Source organism: Embiotoca jacksoni, unplaced genomic scaffold (assembly GCF_022577435.1).
Source record: "Embiotoca jacksoni isolate LCO1_2020_lvr unplaced genomic scaffold, fEmbJac1.0.p SCAF_23, whole genome shotgun sequence".
NCBI lineage: Eukaryota > Metazoa > Chordata > Actinopteri > Embiotocidae > Embiotoca > Embiotoca jacksoni.
The window spans coordinates 6,207,481-6,228,542 of record NW_027185374.1 but is presented as its reverse complement, the minus strand read 5'-3'; the positions used below and the strand labels follow the sequence as shown (position 1 = coordinate 6,228,542).

At 39.3% G+C, this 21,062-nt stretch overlaps 1 protein-coding gene across 1 annotated transcript in view; it reads right to left on the bottom strand.

Moving 5' to 3' along the window:
- syndig1l (synapse differentiation inducing 1-like) overlaps window positions 1–21,062 on the bottom strand; it is a 36,959-nt gene that overhangs the window by 10,147 nt on the left and 5,750 nt on the right. Inside the window, exons 2-3 of the mRNA XM_069158498.1 lie at window positions 19,825–20,499; window positions 2,001–2,138 (exon numbers count right to left, since the gene is read on the bottom strand). Of these exons, the coding sequence (XP_069014599.1) occupies window positions 2,001–2,138; window positions 19,825–20,358 (672 nt within the window). The 5' untranslated portion in view covers window positions 20,359–20,499. The remainder of the gene's footprint in view (window positions 1–2,000; window positions 2,139–19,824; window positions 20,500–21,062) is intronic.

Sequence of the window (21,062 nt, the reverse complement as noted above, 5' to 3'; positions counted from 1 at the left end):
GTCTATGAGGAAAATGCTCTCTGCTCTCCCTGTTGCTTGGTCTGGACTGCTTGCATAGCCATGACCATATGATTCTATATTAAAAAAAAAAATAGAAGCCTGTGTGCTGCTAAAAATGTTCAATATCATCCCACTAACTTCTATAGAATTACATCATTTAGTTAGCATGGGGGGCGGGGTGGGTGGGGTGGGGTCTTCCTGAACAACTGAATGGAATGAAGGGCAGTGAAGTGGGTTATTGAGCTATAAAATTAAGCGATCCCAGACTCCTTCCATATCTTCTCCTGACAGCTCTTCTGGACGGTACCTTCGAAAGGAGGGAGATTGGCAGAAAAACCATTCATCCCTAAACACAGCCATCACTTCCCCATAATTACGCAGGAAGAATCAAATTAGCTCCTGACAAGATAATTCACTGACTGGCTTGGACTACTTGCGCCCACAGATAAGACAGCTAAACGCTCGAGCTTTTGATAAGAATTCATAGTCAAAGGCAGAGCAATTTACTGATAAGCTCGTCCGTCTGAAGCATATGTGTGGTGTGAACAGTGTGTGTGTGTTTGTTCCTAAACATACACTGCATGTGTGTGTGCTACTGATGACCCTTTCATTTGTTTTTGTTTTTGCCTTATACAATGGTAACGATGCACAGAACAGAATTGATCAGCAACAAGAAAAGAGGTGATCGCTGTGCTCTTTGTTTGACACGCCACCATCGGCGTCGTCACTTACAGAACTGAAAAGAGGGAGGAAATCCGTCTGGAATCCACTGAACACCTATTATGTGCCATTTGATGATGTTACTGACGAGAACACAGCTTCAGAACTGACTGCCTTGTCATTCTTTGACATGCTGCACTTTAAAAACAACACATGTTCTTGTTGGAAATAGCAGCTAATGACAGATCGGCACATATTAGAAATGGATTTCTCAGCGGTTGCAGCGCACCTCGGTGAGTATTTTCTGACATTAAAGGAGAGCAGAGGCAGTAAACATGCACTCATCGACACATGATGTTAGTTTTCAGGTCACGAACATGTAAAATATCATCTTTACATCAATGTCAAACGCTATCTCTGGCAAGAAATATAATTTTCAAGAGCCTAACGTATAATGCCGTCAACCTAAAACCCAGTAATTGATCTAACTCCCATGCTCAGGATTTAAGATGCAATATTTTACCCCCAAAAATTTAATTCTTTGACATTGATAACATAAAAAAAAAAAACGGTATATTTTTGTGCATGAATGTCAGAAAGATAAATGAACACAGATTATACAGTTATTTTTCAATGCAATTTTATTTATTTTTTTATTTTTTTAACATGTTTTACTGTGTTTTCATGCATTTCCTCTCTCAAATTCGATGTACTTAAACTACAGCTCAGCCAGTGGTTTAATCTTTCTCTCACCATCTTTAATATGTCTGCACACCTTTAATTGGGTTCATATTCAAACGCCACCAGTTCGAAGGCCCTCTCACCTTTGTATTATGGATACCTCCTTTTTTGGAGTTTACAGATAAAATCTTGAAAGTGATTCATATATTCTTCCTAAAGGAGGCTCTTAGCCTCTTTACAGAGCATCAAGCAGCCATTACAGATTGGCCTTGAGTTATTGACGTGTCGCTCAGTAAAAATTGGCCTTGCATTAAGAGAGGCAGCTGTCAGTCCTTTTTTTTTTTTTTTATGTGCAATAGCTCTTAATCTTTTGGTAATGAGTAATACATAAATCCGGACTGTGAATGTGTGTGTATGTGTGTGTGCGTGCGTGCGTGCGTGTGTGTGTGTGTGTGGTTAAGGGGGATGAAGTCAATGTTAGTCCTTGACAAACAGATGTTGCGTCATTCATGTGTGACAGACCACAACTTTGAGGGTGTGTGCATTACTTGTCTGTGTTTATATGTGTGTCTGTGTGGCCTTTGTGTGTGTGTGTGTGTGTGTGTGTGTGTGTGTGCGTGTGGTTGTGTGTGTATCTGTGTGTGAGAGTGTGGCCTCACCCCCTGTGAGAAGTAAAAGGCTGCAATCCCCAAAGGCCAGAAACAGCAGAGCATGGAGAATATGGCCAGGCCGAGGTGGTCTCGTGGAGGGACGACGATGAAGTTGTCTTCGCTCTCGCTGTCGCTGGAGCAGTCCGTCTGCACAGAGAATATCAACTCAGGTCAAAACATGCACCCAATTTGTGGCCCACACACAAGCAAATTTGACGGTTCAAGAGTGGTGATACAGCAGTAAACAAACACGGCTGAGTTAACAATGACATTTTTTTTTAATTTAAGTGGTTTACAGAAATAGTTTTGGGAAATCCATGTAGTTGAGTTACAGATTAACACTTATGCTAGTCTGACTTAGCTTGAGCACAAAGACAGGGGGAAACAGCTAGCCCGGCCTCTGTACATATGAGAGTCAATCAAAAAGTTTTGAGACTGCCTCTTTTGAGCATGAACAAGAAACAGCACCATGACGTGTATGGAGTGGAGGAAAACTATAAGCCTCGCGGGTAAGCATTCCAAGTTTTATTGCTTGCAGCTGAGGAGCACATGTTTTTATGAGCACTGGTTGGCGCATCTACGATTTTGCCATTGAAATGGCCAGAGAGCACATATTCAATTTTGTGTCTGTAATCTGTAACAAAGACCCTTGAAATGCTTCAGAAAAGCAATAAACCAGGCGAGATGTTTTGAATAACATTCAAGTTTCAACAGGGCCAGAACATCACTGTTCAAGTCCAGAAAAGTCGCATCACGCCAGAAGTGCAAACAGGTGGGTTTTCTTTGACATTCGCAAGGTTGTAGACCATGCATTTTTTGCAAATGTTTGATCATTAGTTAAAAAGTAGTAGTAAACAGACATATGAACTGAGGCAGATTCCGCTGTAAACGATGAAAGAAAAAGTTTTCAGTACAACAATCTGTGTACAGGTTGAAGTGATTTTCAAGTTGGTTGGGTGGGGAAAGAAACTGCGCTCATCGAAAAAGAAAAAGGCATTTGTGTAATGGGAAACAAAACATGTCACCGCATGCAGGATCGTTTGCTTCCACGTAATGTCACAGCTCATATTCATGGACTTTTTGTGACGGCCCATTAGTTTCTCATTAGTTTTGAGATATGTAGATTCCTACATTTCGGCATCTAAACAGCAGATGGCATCAAAAAAAAAAAAAAAACACGGTTGAAATAGCACCCTCATTTCAGATATGATACAGTTATGAATCAAACACACCTCCTCCCTAAAGCTTTATGAAACTATTTCACGCTCCATGCAACATTCCTCACCATGGAACAGCAATGCCTTCAGCAAAAGACAATAGACGTTCATACATCTGCATATTTTTAGGGGGTTACAGATTTTCAGTCCTGATTTAGAGCACGAAATATCAGTGCGTGCTACAATTGGTACATTCTGACCACTACATCGTCTAACATGTACATTTACACAAACACAGATGATTTTACCCAACAACAAAGGCGAGACCAAGAACAGAGATTTATTTTCCACAGCTCCAGTAATGAAAAGGAGTCACAGATTGAGGCCACGTTTTCAATGAGCCATCAAGCTGCATCCTTCCCACATGATCCTGTTTGAAGGATGATCATGAGGGTGGAACATGGAAAATAAATGAAAAAAAAACAAAAAATCAAAGCTAACAATATATTGTGTCAAAGAAATTGAGTTCAATTGTATGTTGGATATTTCAATCAGAGAGAATCGGGAAATTAAAAGGTGGAGGCAGGAACGACGGAAAATATCAATGTACTGGCTGCCACTATGAGAGCTTGTTACAATACAATGTGTATTTTTATGTATTTTCAGAGGGTTTAGAACTCTTAATCCCTGATTTTATTTTAGTGACTGTTGTTTTACTTGGACATATATTTCCAATACAAACAGATTACATGGTTTAACCCAGACCCCAATTTGTTATTTTATCGAGGTAGATATAACGGCACTCTTTATACTCTGGATACTGTTTCTGAGTCTTCCTGCCAAGCTGCATCACACCCTGGTGTGTGTTGGCATAAGGTCTGGACTGGAGTTGGCCGAGTCAGTGTTAGATAGAGTTGTTTTTTTGTTTTTTTCGAGGGCTGGTGTTGGTGTTTAAAACAAAGATAGAGAGAGCGAGAGACCATTTTGCCTGCTTTGTATCTGCCTCACGACTTCCTTTACTCCTTTGTTTCAGACCTCTACAGGGTAACGATGCATTGCAAAATCCCAGCAGCATAGGGCAGAGAATTCTTTTTCTTTTTCAAATTTGGTGGACATTTCAAACTATTACAAAGCAAACAACAGACATGTGGTAGGAAATGAAGAATAGACAGTGGGAACAATACTTAAAGGTCCCCAACCAGACATGAAACAGGGATACAGTGCAGACAGTCACTTAAACAAGATGTCCTGCTGCAACTGCAGAATCTTGAGTGATTTTTTTTCTTTTTTTTTTTTAAAAAGCTATATTCTATGAAAACCACTACTAGAAAAATATACAATATAGGTTCAGTTTAATACAAAGGTACATATTTGTGGTTGAATAATTTGAATAAACAGGCACTCCAGAGTACATTCAATCAGCAAGAGTGCAGTACAGAGATGTTTGCATTGTAATAAACATTAAATTGCTGTAAATGGGTGAGAGCGTTGGGAATGAATTTGCTTTCAGGATTGAAACATTTTTCAATTAATTTCAATAACCCACACCCCTTACAGCCATGTTGCCTGATTGATGATGGGGATTAGGGGGTGGGTGGTTGAGATGTGCGGGGGCCCTGCCCACTGATGGCAGGGGAAATACAAGATTGATTTTCTCCAAAAATAGACCTCTTGAAGACAGAACAAGTGTGTTAAACACCAAAAGGGATTAAGCCAGCAAAACCTTTCTAATTTGTTTGTGCACTCAGACAATACCATTCCGTGTTGTCAAGCTGTGGTTATGAACCCGTTAAAAGCTGCGAAAACAGGCCCCTGCTGAGGTGGTCAATACATTTTCATCCTCCTTATAATGAAATGCTGAAGGAAAAAAAAAAAAAAATAAAAAAAAAAATAAAATAAAAATAAAAATAAAAATAAAAAAAAAAAGGTCAGAACACATGAGCATAATGCAGCTTACACTGTGCATAATGTCATTCTGCCTTCATGGCCTTAAGCAAGCGCTCTAGTGCAATCTCTGCAGAGCCAGCCCTGCTCCGTGCTGTGCCTTAGAGCTCACTGACAATATCTGCACAGCCTCCTGGCTGTTTGGAGAATGAAAACACACATCATCCACGGATCCTATTGGCTTAGGTTACCAAGGAGAGTGTAGTTCAAGAAGCAGGGGAAGTCAGTCAGGTATATGTGAAGAATGAGGTTGGCTGGAGACCTGCAGACAGGTCTGCATGTACAGGAAGGTCATTAATCATAAACCCTTCAGAAGAAAGGCCACCAGCCTTTCCACAAAGCTGTCTCATGCACCAATTATCAGACTGCAATGGCATGTTATATTTTTCCCTAAATCGATGTCAGATTCAAATTAGATTTTGGGAACCAGTGCCAAAGGAGGTTACAGGTCACAAACTCCTCTATTGGCTTTAGATTTACTGAAAAGCTGAGTTTGTATTTAGTTTACCAATTTTCTACCTTACTTTTAATGAGCATATGTGTGTGGGGGTGCGTTGTCAATAGTTCACCTCCACTGTACGAGCAAGTCATAATGATTATGCATGCAGCCGCTGTGCTCAGTTACGTCCTGTGGGGTGTAAATCCCGTCAACATGAGACAACTAGCTGACAGGTAATGAATAGCTAATTGATAGTTTTGCCACTGCCATGACGGCATAACCAAGAAGAAGGCTTGTGTGTTTTGCACATCGGGGAATGCGCCACTGTTCACTTTTTGCTGCCCTGTTCAATCCAAACATGGAGATGTGTCTCTAATCCTTTTATTTTTTTGTCCTGATTTTCTGTCAAGTAAATGTCATGACTCCTGTGTGTACTTGGAAGGCAGGTAATCGTACGATGATGATACGTGTGTGAACATGAATTTTAATGTATCTTTGAATTCAACTTCTTGAGCTTGTACACAGTTTCTATCAGATTACAACATGATTTGTTTGTTTTTTTCTTTTGTGATGCGCAAATATGCTGCAAAGCATGTTTACATATTTAAACCAAGGGGGATGTAAGGGTGATGATTCCTGTCCATGATTTACTAAAATAGATAAACTCTTGAATAAGCTCTCATGTCATATGAGTTGTTTCAACTACAGATATTGGTGTTACCACTTAATTCTGGACTACTGTCAATGTTATTAATTACCCTTTCCAAAAAAAAAAAAAAAAAAAAGTGCCTAAGTCTTATTGTCCTTGAAGATATTTCAAAATCAAAACATCACAGCTTTCTTTAGGCTACATTTGTTTCTTTGAAGCTTTTGAAAGAAGCTTCATAATATGAGAGCTGACTTCTTAAATTAGATGCCACTTGTCTTTAGAGAAAAGGTGAATACATAATTTCCCATTGCCATGCTATACAGTGCATGCAGCATCATCCACGAGTCCATAAAAAAAAACCCGGTACAATCAAAGGTCATATGGTAAAAAAAAAAAAGCCTGTACATGTGAGGAATGCAACTGCTTGCTTGAATGTGTAAGTGAGGGGGAAAAAAAGGAAACTACACACCGCTAACACTTCTCGAATGAAAACCACACAGAATCAAATTAAAGCACCCAAAGAAATTAATGTTATCTTTTCAGCCATTTTATAATGCAAAAGCCTGCGGTTCAGATTACACAAATTAATTGCTTTACTGTGCAGCTACACAAAGGTAAAGTATGTGGAGAGGCCCGGATGCATAAAGAAACTACTTTGCAACCAAAGGGAATTCAATTACTTCGCTGAATTCATAAGCAAAGTTAATGAGCAACTGCCATTAAATATGCAATGCGACACAAAAATTACATTTTCAGCATATTTACAATCCTGTTATGAGTATGAATTTATGTGAAATGACAAAAAAACATGCATGTTTTCAAGACAATCTTTAGCAGTGTCATATGTCCATACAAAAAAAACATGCTAAGAGAACAGGCAGCACTCATTGGAGCCCTCTTAATATCACACTTATTTAATCACATCTCTACAAAAGACAGTGCATGTTCGCTTTACATAAAAGTTATCTGCAGATCGTCTGGCCTCCCTGTCTGTTGTAAGGCAGCTCCAGACAAGACAACATTTATTCACACCCTCTGCATCCTGATGCAACATACAATCAGTCTGTATTCACAGTCCAGATACTCATGTTAAGTTATGCCAGGTCAGGAGCCCATTGCCCCTGATGTGACTGTGCGTTATCGTAAGGGTTTTTAATTTATCAGGCGCTGTGATAGAGTGCTAACAAAGGCGAAAGCCGGTGAAAAGAAATACTAGCTCTACCACATGGTTAATAAGGCCTTGTGATTTACACAGTGCCCAGGCTCAGCAGGCCAACGGGGTCCACCACACTCAGGTACCTCAGAGGAACACTCAGTCACAGAGTGTGTGATCACAATAATAAGAGCTTTGTCATGTTGCAGTCCTCTCAAGCATGCATTGCAGTCGTTGGGGAATGTACTACCTGCTGTGAATTAATGAACAAAATATTTGTTATTTTTCTTTCCATTGCCTCGTGGCCCCTTGTTGACAGGTGTGCAATTTAGGCTCGTGTAATGAGGTTACAGCGGGGAAATGCTACACATCACGTTTAGTATTCACATCAGGCTGCGTACACAGGTTGAAATACACAATCAAAACTGTGTTTTGGAGCAAAGAAATCAGTGATTAAATCTGACAAAACTAACAAGAAATTATTATCCTTTGAAACCTGAATGCTTCTTGTATATTTCATGTTTTTAGAAAAGCACTTGTAACCTTTGGGTTTCATGAATCACAATGTGCCCAGTTCATCCAGGGACATTTGTTGCATGTCATTCCCCCTCTCTCTTTTCCCGTGTTTCCTATCAATTCTCAACTAACAAATAAAATCATTAAAGAGAAAGAGTTACTTAAAAATGCATGTTATTTATTGATGAAAAAAATCAAAGAAAGTTTCAACTTTGATTCAACAGTACAATGATGACATTTTGGAAAACCCTTTAAATTTTTTATATTTTTGAATACGATCTCAAACAAACAGATTTTTACACAAGTCAAGAAAGTAGATAAATATAACTCAACTGTAAGAAAATGAGACAAAATATTAAACTTGGTCATTTATAGTCTTGAGAAAAAAGATGCAATGCCTGTGAGCAGCATAGATAAACGACCAAGTATGATAGTTTTGCCTCAGCCTGAGGGTTCTCTATCAACTTTTAGGGCTTGGGCAAAAATCCAAATGATGGTTTAGGCCATATTTATGCAGAAATATGGAAAATTCTAAAAATGTCACAAACTTTTAAACATCCCTGGTGCAGCAAATCAAAAGCATGTAGAGCAACAGTGGGCTACTTTAACAAAGACAAACCCACTGTGCTTTCATCTGCTTAAGCATATGAAAGAAACTCACATAACACTTGACCCAAAAGCTGCAGTAACTGTCTTAAACAATGTTAGGTTTGAGGTTTGCAGATCCAAAGCCTTCATCTATAGTATACCCAGAAGACATTTCTGCATGCTGAGATAAGTCCGCTGTCGCTACAACTGCAGCTGCATTACATTGAAACAGCTTGCATCTATAATTTAGCAGGTAATTGATTAGCTGGTGCTTTTAGCCGTTTAATCTGGAATAGAGCAAGGTTCTATTACACGTTCACATCCAATGAGAAGGTGTCAAATCAGACCTGCCAGACTAATGGAGAGGGACAGAGTGGATAGAAAGCAGAAGATCCCTTAGGTATTGTAACTGCCTGCCAATTCTGCACCTGAAAAAAAGCCTGGATCCTTTTTTCTTTTTTTTTTTTTTTGCATTTTTGAGAAAAAAAAAAAAAAATCGAAATCCATCTAAATCCAACTGACTGATCATTACATGTCTGACTATAAAAAAAAACCTGCTCAGATTTGCAACATGTAATCATTCCCAAAGGGCTGATATTACTCAAAACTCATTGCATTACAGAGGCATCTTTCTCATTATTCACTTTTTAATACTCTGAGCTGCCATTCAGGCAAGGATTAAAGCAGCACCAGTGAGGTTTGGCAAAGAGACAATACTGTGCTTTTATTCAAAAGAAAGAATTAGAGACTCTTTTATTTCAAATTGTTTAATTAAAAAACACATGTATATGACTATCACATAATTGGGGATGGCCAATTGTGCCAGAGTCTCCTCTTATTCTCTGTAGTGGTAGGTGAGTGTTTCTCCCCCTGCTCCATTCTGCTACCCATTGTGACACATTGTGTCTGAATTTTGGCTTCATGTGGTTAGAAATCACAGATATATGATCCTAAAATTGTCAGACATGGCACATTATACCTTGAAAGACCGATTGACAATTCCAGGGCAAATGAAGAGCGTTATAATGGCTGTCAATAAAAGGCATACAAACCCATTGTTACCACTGATCTGCTCTGCTTAACACATAACAACATTAACGTAAACAACAGTGAGGTTAAATACATTATTTATGGGAGTAACTAATCTTTAAAATTGAATCCCTCATATTTCTTTGTAGCTTCATCAACAGTCATTATTCTCAATTATCAGCTGTGCTCAAAGGCAAGTTCGCTCAGTTTTCTGCTTCCCTTTGACCCAACCCCCTGGCTGTCCAAATGGCCATTTACATGATGTATTGTGCTATGTGTTGCCACTTGCCAAGGGGAAGTGAAGGAGGCCACGTCAAACAATTATTCTAATGCACTGACTCAGACTAAATGGCCCTTTTATTACCAATCCATTCCAGGCAGCAAAGACTATCAGACTGCCACCTTACTCTGATTGGCATGTCCTCACTGGGCGAACCTTCATTTTGCATTGGACAGCCCATCACAGGCATGCTGCTCTAATGGTGTGCTATACTTAACAGCCACTGCAGGACCTTTGGTGTTACTGTGATCATTACAGATGAAAGTGTGCTCTAAACAAACTTCTGTGGCTGTGATGTTTCAGTTGTGCTTTTTTTTTCGTAGGCTATTGGAACTCTTCACAACTTTAAATATGGTCATATCTCATGTTCTCACTCACAAAGTGACAATTTTCAAAAACCGTGTAGTAATTTTAAAGAGGACATTTCGAGCTGTTATTTCAGTGGTTCTAGCTGAGTCATGAGATTTTATCAGTTCATTCTGCAAACGATGTCAGAAGGCAACCACAGGCAGAGAGATCATGCTTTATTTTGTTTTGTTAATTTGAATTCTTAAGCTGCTCTTTCAAAAACTAAAACGGTCCCTCACCCTACAACAAACCGACTGAAGAAGATTAGTATGTAATTTTGTCTGGAATTCATACCAAGGCTGCTTGTGGAAAAGTGATTATATTTCAAACATGACAGAATGTTTTTTTTTTTAAATTTTTGTATTATTTGATTAAATGTTTTATACATTTTTAAGAGTATTAATGAGAAAAAAAATGCCCCAATCTTTAATAAAGTGTACATTTTTCCTTTATCTTGATTAAATTGGAGAGTTTCTCAGGAACAACGTATAAAAACCGGTGACTTATGGAATCTGTTAAGTTATATTGATTAACATGTGTTAAATTCCAACACTTTTATGAAGCCACAATATTCTATAGCTCGGAAAAGACAGGGCAAGCTGTGGAATAAATTTCCTCGGTTAGGAGAGCAAGCTCTGCAATCCATAGGATAGCTAAATTGAAATGATCCAAGAGATCAGTTTGTCATTTACTGCAAAATGAGAAATGTTTGAATCTCTGAAAGAGTTTGCTAAAATATATGAAACATGCTCATACTGGTTGCCGGACCTTTCAGAAAAGGAACAATATGTGTTCAGTGAACTGCAAAATGACCACGAATTAGCTCAAATAAAGGCATAAGCTCCCTCGTTCCCTCCGATTTAGTACGAGTGGACAACCCTTCCAATCAAACCTGGTGTGGTCTAAAAGGAAAATCAGTAAAGCTGCTGAGAGGCCATTTTCTATTGGAATGTTGCACAGAAGCAGCACTACTACATGTTCAAATTATTCTGTGAACAATACATGTACTAATAAATGCAAATTTCATGCACTGGAGATGGTGCAACAGATGCCAGACAAATAGAAATGACGTGGGGTTGTGCTATTTTTTTTGTCAGGTAAAAATACATTAACATTTTAATGGACCGAATACATGACTGCAAGATCAAAGACATCCAGGGTCATGGGCGGGGGAGGCATTGTCTAAATAGTAACAATCCTTAAAATTTTCATCATACCAAACCTGGTTTTTGATGCTGTTCATTACTTCATTGTTTATTCTGCTATAGCCATTACATATATTTCTACATTGTCAATGGTAGAGTCCACCATTCCAGAAAGACAACTAAGCATTTTGGGAAGATAAGTATATTTGGGCCAGTACAAATATAGCTGCAGCAATATAGAGCACAACAAACACAAGCTGCATTAGTCATTTTTCTTTCTTTTCTTTCTGTTGTATTTCTGAGTAGCCGCTCGGAGCACATTTCCTGCCTTAAGTGATCAATAAATATGTCATTTTGAATAAAACTGTGGTATGTATTACCAAGGAAATGTTAGCATTTCCACCTGGAGCCAGAATTGTTGCTAAAACAACCAGAGTGGAGATATTAGGGATTCAAACCTTTACAGGGATGCCAACAACAACAGCATGTATGCATGTTGCTGCCACCAGGACAAACCTACATTTTCCTGAAATGTTTTAGTTATAATGTGTAAGCTTCTTATAGAAAGAAAAGAGGGACTGTTCTTGTTTTTAGATCTGCAGTTTGGCCAAACAAGAGACATGACCTGTTTATCAGTGACACAATACACATATGATTGTTAAACACGCACAGTAGGTGCACCAGCAAAATGGAAGCAAGTCAGACACATGATACATAAATCAGTCATGTTATATTATATATATTATATTGTAATTATATATAGATAGATTGTTTTATGCTACAGTGTCTCTTCAGGCAAAGACTGACATTTATTTTCCTTTAATAACATAAAATATGTCATGGTAACGTAAAGAAATATCTGGTTACAAAGTGAAAACACCAATACCCCAAATATATCAGCCAGGAGGGGCATACTTAACCTACTGGTAGGTTCGGGTGGCCCTTATAAACGGCATATATGACCGTTGGATAATGCCGTATCTTTGTCATCATGGTAACAATAATAAACACATTGCTAATGCTGTGACACGGTCACATTATGGTTAAGGCAACAAAATTACTTGAGGCAGGCTTATAGGGAAAAACGTTACGTGACTTACAAATGTTACCTAACTTTAACAAAGTAAATGTTGACTTATATTTTCACATGGGACACCAACAGCCATTTCCTGAGTGAAAGTCCATGTTTTGATTTAGCCCACAACCCCCAACCTTCCTTTTTACGCAGACTTTGTCGCTCTTTATTCTGTGGCTGTCTCAACTCGCATACTTGAATATTTACACTTGCTATTTTGAGTGCATAAGTGCATTTACACTCTCAAATATGGAAACATGCAGTACACTATGAGTACCGTGATGGTGTCACATGACTTCCTCTTTTACTAATTACCAGTAGGTAGCCTAGTAGCCTAGCACTAGGTTCAGGCTAAGAGTCAGATTGGGTGTTGAAAATAATCCAATAAAGAAAGAAGAACAAATGTTTATTATGATTATTTTCTCATCAGAGCCTTGTCATGCAGCGGTACACTGCCTTGAAAATGCCTTCATGATTTTGAAGAATTTGCTGTCTACAACCTAGATACTGGTGTGGAAGGCAGTTAGTCATGGGAAGATCGAGGAAAATCAATTCCTGCTGCTTCATTAACCCCACTTGGCCCTTCAGTCTGAGACTAACCCCATAATTCGCCGGGATGAGCGATGTGAAGAAAGGCACAGACCTTAGTCTGTCTTATACTATAGCACCTTACTCCCACTGGAAATACTCTGTTTTAAGGTGTACTAACTTTGCCAGGTCTTTGCTTTGCACCATGTGGAATATAGACGATCTACCTGACACCACTCCTGTCAATCAGACCCACACATAGAGCCTCCCAGCTTTAACCCTCGTGTTGTCCTCGGGTCAAAATGACCCGCAGCTGTGTTCAACCAAGTTCTATTTTAGTTCTATATTTTTATATTTTTTGGGACCATTGGTCATCATTCTTTAAAGAAACCCTCACAGCCTCCTTGTCACCAATGATCCCAAAAAAATATGAAAATAAAATAGAACTTGGTTGAACACAGCTGCGGGTCATTTTGACCCAAGGACGACACGAGGGTTAACTTGGTGTCACTACATTTTACAGTGTCCATTTAAGGCAGATATCTCATACGATGTGATAAATGTCCACAGCAGCATCTAAAGGTCGTTTGCAGCAGGTTCTCTGTCAATGCTGACATGCAGCAGAAACATGGCTCAAAATTTCTTTTTTTCCTTCGTATACCTTCTTCTCTCCATAATCACTGTAATTGTGTGTCCATGCGGTTTAGTTGTACTCACATCTTTCTTATTATTTGTCAGACAACTCAATGTGAAAAAAGAAAAGCAGTATTTTTTTATGTGTCTGCAGTTCATAAATGCTACCTGTTAACCATCTGACAGCATCTATAAAAGCACTGTTGCATGCTTGTGAAATCTTCTGACAGCATGAATATAAAATGCACGTCACTTCTCTTGTGTGATCTGCTGCACTGGTATTTAAATTTAGTGATTACAGCAGGGAACTGTGCAGACATACCGTTGGTCGTAGCTTTAGAGAAGCAGCTGCTGAAACAGAGACGCTTTTTCTAATATAGCAGAGATTGCCTGGGCAGTCTGGTACAGACACAACAGACATGTGAAGTGTTTTTGTCATGTAAAGTCACTTGTTAAGGCAAAAACTCTCACTGTTGATGTTCTACATGGAGGTCAGTGCAGGTGGGAATGATTCAGTACCTTGCATGATTCAGTACCTTGCATAGGGGCACTTTAATAATGCTGGTGCATGCCATTATAGACCTTCTATTGACAAATGTTGTTCCTTTCCAATATTCCTCTCAAAAAGAACAAAAACAAGTTAATGAAAAAAGGTGTGACAGACTGAAAGCAGCGTTACATAAGGATATACAAACAGATATGTTTCTTATTAAAAGCAAAATTCTTCTTCTAAAAAATAAAAGTAATAAAGGGAGCAACTAATAAAGGAAATTTGTTGGGGAAATGTAAGTCACGGAAAGGCTGTTGACACAGAGGATGTATTTTGTAGATGCAATGAGAGTGAATCTTAACAAGAGCTGATAATTGGATGTTTTGGTGTTTTGAATAAAAGGTTTATCCCCTGCAGCTTTTACCAAGCTCTTAAATGTGTTTGAAAAATACAAATGTGAGGTTAAATCAAGCTGAGAATCAATTTTTTTCAATTAAAACCATTAAGAGCTGCTTTGTATAATGCATTTCTTTTGTCTTAATTTCCTAGGTAGGGGGAAAATCTCCTTGAAAAAAAATTCCACTGTACTTTACTGATTCTCCCTGGAGGCTATCTGTAATTTACTCATGTACTTTGATAATTGCAGAATATGTGCTTTATTTAATAACTCCTTTCAAACAAACCCTTTTGAAAAATGCAGAATACATCATTGCACCATAGTAGTTTCCACTTTTTATTTTATTGAAATGAGTTCTGAAAATGATACGCAATATCAGCCAGACGTTCCTTTTTGTGAAGTGGTGAGGATTTAAATTAGTTAACGCTGTTGTACATCAATTCTCAGTGTGTACACAGCACGTGGAGCTGGTTGAATAAAAAAATACAATCAAAGAAATGTGAGTTTACAGTCAAACATTGTTTTGTTTATTTGCCTACTTCCAAGATTTTGTTCTTTTTTTTTTTAATCTACAAAGCAATAAAATATCAATCAATGGGTAATTTATAACCTTAATTCTACTGTTTAAGTTGATTTTCATTTACATGCCAGTTATTATTCATAAATGTATCATTATTTTGTGTATTTTTATCCTCAACTGTGAAGTAGGCTAATTTCCTAAGTTTCTTTTAATAAGAGCGCTATAAATTAATCACTGATTGTCTTTCTGATGTTTAACAATGATGAGTGAGATACCGCTGCAACAATTACAGGTACGTGTGATAAATTAGAGGAACAGACGCAGTAAACAGACACAGCTGCGTGTAACAGTTGTGCATAAAGACAGCTGTTCTGCTGTTAGAGAGCCTCGCCGATGACCCACAATCAGTTAAACTACACTTCTTTGCAGTTCTTCTCGCTGACAGCTCTAATGAGAGGTGAAGTGGGCAAAGTCTTGATTGAATTGTTAAGGTCATTTCAATAATGGCTAATGTGGGAGTGGAAATGAGGCTTGCGTGTGTGTGTGTGTGTGTGTGTGTGTGTGTGTGTGTGTGTGTGCATACAGTTCCACAGTGACTGAGATTTATAAAAGAGAACCAGGTGGAATTCATAAATCCGATCCAAAGAATGCGAATGCATGTTTTTGTATTTGTGCATACACGATATATACATCGCAGTGGTGTTTTACTGAAACACTCTGAAGTTAAAATTCGTCTTTCTCCAATTCTTAGCCAAGTTGGCAATAATACTGTAACCCTGATCGCAGGAACCCTGCAGATAGCAGGTACAGATCACATCAGTGTAGTGGAGTACTGCATGCACTGCTCTAAGAGCCTGTGAGGTATATGCTTCGGTTGTTTGCTGAAGTCATAGAAAGCCACAGTACAGCAGGGAATCAGCTTTCTGATGACTATTTTTCTCTCATCTGGTGTTGATGAAAGCCTTTCAGATAACATGTATCGTGCAGTATTCATTTGCAAAGGCGAGTCATGTATCATTCTACGTCACAGGATTGTAATAATTATGGATTAGACATCAGACAAGAAGCAGATTTAGTTAAGCAGTATGAGTGTGAAAAATGAAACAGCAACACAAAATGTTGAGCTGAATCAGGTAAAAGCCATTGCACCTGACTGACTCCTTCATTAAATCAATACAGCTCACTAATGAGGACAGAGGGATGAAAGAGTCCAAAAACCTGATGTAGAGTGAGATAAAGGAACAGCAATTCAATCTCTGAAATATGTCCCTGTTGACTGGGTCACACCAAACAGTGGTTTGGTGAACTGTCAGCTAGCAAGCTAATTAGCTCGGTCGCTAATGGGATGCCTTTATTCAAAAGGTAGATTTACACCATTGACTCCTTTCTCATGACTCTCTGAAATGTATCTTTCAAGAGCAGTTTATACTTGAGCACAGTATGTAACCGCGATAGCTTTCTATATTAGACCCTTAAAAACTTGCTCCTTCCCTAAAATGTAAGAACTGTCTAGACAGCTTATGGTCAACAAAACTAAACTGTAGGACAAAGTTTGCAGTGAAAAAAAAAATCGTGGATTTACTGTCCACACAAGTAAATCTGCCAATGACTGTCATTCTATGAATTGACTGCAAAGCAGGAGTTTGCTATTTTTAAATACTGATGCAAACCCTCATATTTTGAATACAGTATTTAGTCATTGTGATCAGAACTTGCACACATGCAGGAAGATGTTCTTTAACGGTACACTTTGTGACACATCACCATACACACCCCTCCCAGGTACCACTGGTCTCAAGCTGACAGGGCCTGTTGCATAATGTTTCACCAGCCCACACCATTGTCATACTCAACCCATAATCAAAGCAAAAACATGACATATCACTGTCATCTTCTCAAAAAAAAAAAAAAAAAAAAAAGAGTTCTTCCAACAAGCAGTACACATACATGACCACGGTTCAACTATGAAGAACTGGACAGCTTAAATTATACCAGAAAATCGCCTGTATTTATAGGTAGCCTATAATGTTCCACTCATTCATCACACACCCAGTCTCAACCTCCTCTCAGGAATTTTCCACTCCCTATCCCTTTCTTCTTCTTTGTCCTCATAGAGAGAAGAAGATATTAGATTCAGTGCAGTTGTGCTTCCGTGTTTTCAAGTGAAAGTTTTCAATAAACAATAACAGTATTCTACACTTATTTACCTTCCAAAAATCGCATAAACTAATATGGTGAATCTCCCTGAATAATCTCAACGACAGTCACTGTACACCGATATTCTCAGAGAAATGAGCACCCGCATTATGCTTGACGTTTACTTGGAACAAATCAAATCAAACCAAATCAAATTTGACAACAATAAACAATAATTATTCATAAAATGTGAAAGTCCATGTAACCTTTGACACTTTGCAAAAATAAACAAACTTCCTATTTTAATCATCCTGCTTCATTTTATACAGCTATAATCCCACAAGTTGACGCATAACCAATCATAACTATAGGTCAAATATTCTTCAGCATTTGCAGGCATGATTAAAAACCTTAATGAGCAGTTTACAATTATGTAAATAGCATCATTATACCAAAAGCTCAGACAACAAAATAAAGAACATAAACACCTCTGCACAGTCCGAGTCGGCCTTTAAAGGTACCCTATTGGCTACCAGCAATGTTTTTACTAGTGAGTCCCTATTTTGTGTGTCTCATTCATGCACAAGCATATGGGCATCACGATCCTTTTCAAAAGTTTAACGCTTCTGCTTCTGCTGAGCTGCAGTTGGTGGCAGTAATGGACAAATACTTGTGGCATTGCGCTAGCAGGCATTGACGAGGACAATGACAAGCTAAGGAAACATGGATGAAAACACAAATAAAAATACTCTGTAAAGAATAGAAAGAAAAAATATCCAATAATTACAGGATGTTTCAGCAGACTCATTTCAGATAGCTTAGTCATCGCTCTCATGAGTGTCTCGAAGATAGCTAGGCTCAGACCTAATCAAGGACACTTGTCATTATAAATGTGCAATATACACCTGAAGCATATCTTTATTTTTCAAGTCTATTTTACTGCTTTTTATGAGCTAAATTGTATACTGGCTCTGAAAGCTTCGAAAATATTGCTGACCTACAGATCAATACTTCACCTGAACACCCGCTCTGTAAACACAGATGAGATACATTCAGATTGGCCACGAGTCCACCACATAGTGTGCCATGAGGTGGCCTAGTGGCCATACAAGTAGAGTCCTGGTGCTGCTGGGGCTCTGTAAACGTGCTGCTCACACTAAGCATTGTGGACATGGCTTTAGACTTAATGGTTACACATAGTGTGTTTTAATGAGAGTCACTAAATGTACACTTAACTTTTGCTTGTTTACAAGAAAATTGCATAAAGTACCTTCCCAAAGATATCAACAAAACGACATATTGCCCTCGTTGTTTTCGGTACGATGCCATATGTAAAGATGAGCAAATAAACATAAAACAATAAAAATGGCTGGAAGACGACTGTTCTGTGTTTGCCGACATGCATTTCAGACTCGTTGCATCGTGAATACATATTGTACTGCAGAACGCCAACCAGTCTGTGCATGTCTGCGAGGGGCTTTCTAGTCTGATGTCTTTGCAATGTGTCAGACTGTGGGCAGGGTGGTGGAGACACCACGCACTTTGTGGTGTCCATGATCTCCTGTAGGGAGGCTACATAATGAGTCCCTCTGTGCATCGTCCTCTTTACATGTTAAAAGTAGCTGCAGGGCCTGATAATGTTTTTTTTTTATGCACTTGTTCATTCATGAACAGGAAGTGTGCGGAAAAATATGGACAATATGGTAATATTTTTGCTTAACCTCTGAACTGCTAAAAGGAGCAGCGAGTAGTCTGTGCAGAGACACTGAGTCCACCTCATCTCTTCCCTTTTTGTGTGCGAGTTTACGAGTGAACGAGTAGAAAGGAATAAACTCTCATGTCAGAAAATGTGCAGGTCATTTGCTCTTTTCTTATCTCATTCTCCAAGGATTAGTTAAGCAGAGGAAGTGTAAATAAAGAACTGCATTTTTCACCAATGACTTTTTCTTCAGTGATTCTGTCAAATACACTGAGTGAGCCCTCAAAGCTATATATACCCATGTCACGTTGCATTGGAGCAGCTACATGTTTATCACAGCAATCCAGGTTAATTCTGGTGGACTCGGGTGTGTGGCAGCCAGTCCATTAGGTGCTACAGGAGACTGGTCGACTCTCAACACCCTATTCCGCCTGTCCAATCCCCTAAATCCTTTGGAGTGCTTTGTGCTATTGGTCGTGCCAGTTGAGGGGGGAAATACTGTGGCTAATGCTGTCGTACTGTTGCACCTAATATCCCTCTGTGAGGCAGGAATGGCTGATTTATTATTATCTAACGATGAATTTTACTAGAGTTGGGAATTGAGGCCAAGGTCAGTGGATCAAATGGGATTTGTGCTTCGTAAAATGTCAGTCTGATCCCGGTGCTGAGCCCAATCCTTTGGTGTGATGATGTAAGTGTACACACACCACAGGAATACAAGCAAGCATGCTCACACAAATACATTACAGGTACGCAAGCTTGTATTGGCTGGATTATCAGCCTGATACGGGCTATTCACTGAAAAACACCAGGACACACAAGCAGCTGTCTTAAATTCACTTAATAAACTAAACCCATTTGTATGGACTATGAGTTGGCTATGTCCTTGGTTGGCTAAATTCTGTTTTGAATAATGGCACGTGTATTAAAGTCAAAGTTAAGTGCTACATACTTTTTTTTTTCAACATTACAAGGATCAAATCTGACACTGAATATTGTAAAAAATGATCTCTGTGGCTCATCTCTACAGCTTACAGAAATCTATTCTGGGCAATACAAGCCTTCACAGCTTCTTCATTCATTCTACTCATGCATTCTCTCTCTTACCTCATACTCCACGTACTCCTCCTCCTCCACCTCGTAGGAAACTGTTTGGATCTTGATGTGTTCGCCGTCCTCCAGCAGCTTCGCCTGAGGATCCTCCGTGGCGGGCGTTTCTGCCCCCGCTGTGTTGGACACCTCCTTCGCCTTCTTCTCCGTGAAGGTGGTCTCACAGCACTCACTTTTGTATTCCTTAGCCTTGATACTGCCGCTGTCCTCCTTGTACAGGATGAAGTTGGGCCTGTAGAAGGCCTCCACCGCCAGGTGCAGCGAGGTGGCGTCCAAAAGCTGCTGAGATTTCATCTTCCCATTGGTATTGTAACCTCCTCCGCTCACTACATTGCCATTATTCACTTTTCCTCCTCCTCCTCCTCCTCCTCCTCCTCCTCCTCCTCCACCTTCACCTCCACCTCCTCCAGCGAAGTAATTAATAATGTTTTCTTGGTACTGGTTATTGGGGAACTCTCCCCCATAACCGTTAACCATGTGCTTACTGTTCTTGTCCAGCAGCGGGTTCTGGAGCTCACTGAGATTCTCCATGACAACAGCGGGGCTCAAAAAGTGAGTGGCAGGATGTTCTCAGTGAGAGTAGGGAGACAGAAGAGTGACGGGTGAAATAGGCTCCTCAGCGGCGGGCGTCTACCTCGATATGGGTGTTAATGGCATTAAGCACTCTGAGATCTACAGAGGAAACAAACAGCAACAGAGAGAGGGAGAGTTTTTAGATCGAGTGGAAAAGCTGGAAGAAGGATTTTTATTTTACGTGTAGCAGCAGGTAACAGTTTACCAAACACATGCTCACGTCAGATCAAAGTTTAGCTGTCGTTCCCTCAGCAGCAACAACTTTTACAGCACCCCGCATGTCAAGAGCTGCACCCTGCAGATATCTCAATTAAGTATAATTTGCTTCCCAGCTCTAGACACATATAGCAATATTCACACACACACACACACACACACACACACACACACACACACACACACACACACACACACACACACACCAGAGTATTAACATCAAAATAGTATAGCATTTCCATCCACTTAGAATATTTTGGCACACAATCCTTCGTTGTGTCTGTGTGTCTGTGTGTGTTCTGCGAACCCAATTTGATTGTTATCGCCACGATGCTCGGGTGTTAATAGGCGTCATCAAGGTGTCCTCAGCCTCACTGTCTGATATGCATCAGTTGAAGCCTCCTACACCCATGAACCTCAGAGGACTGTAATCTTCCACATTTTCA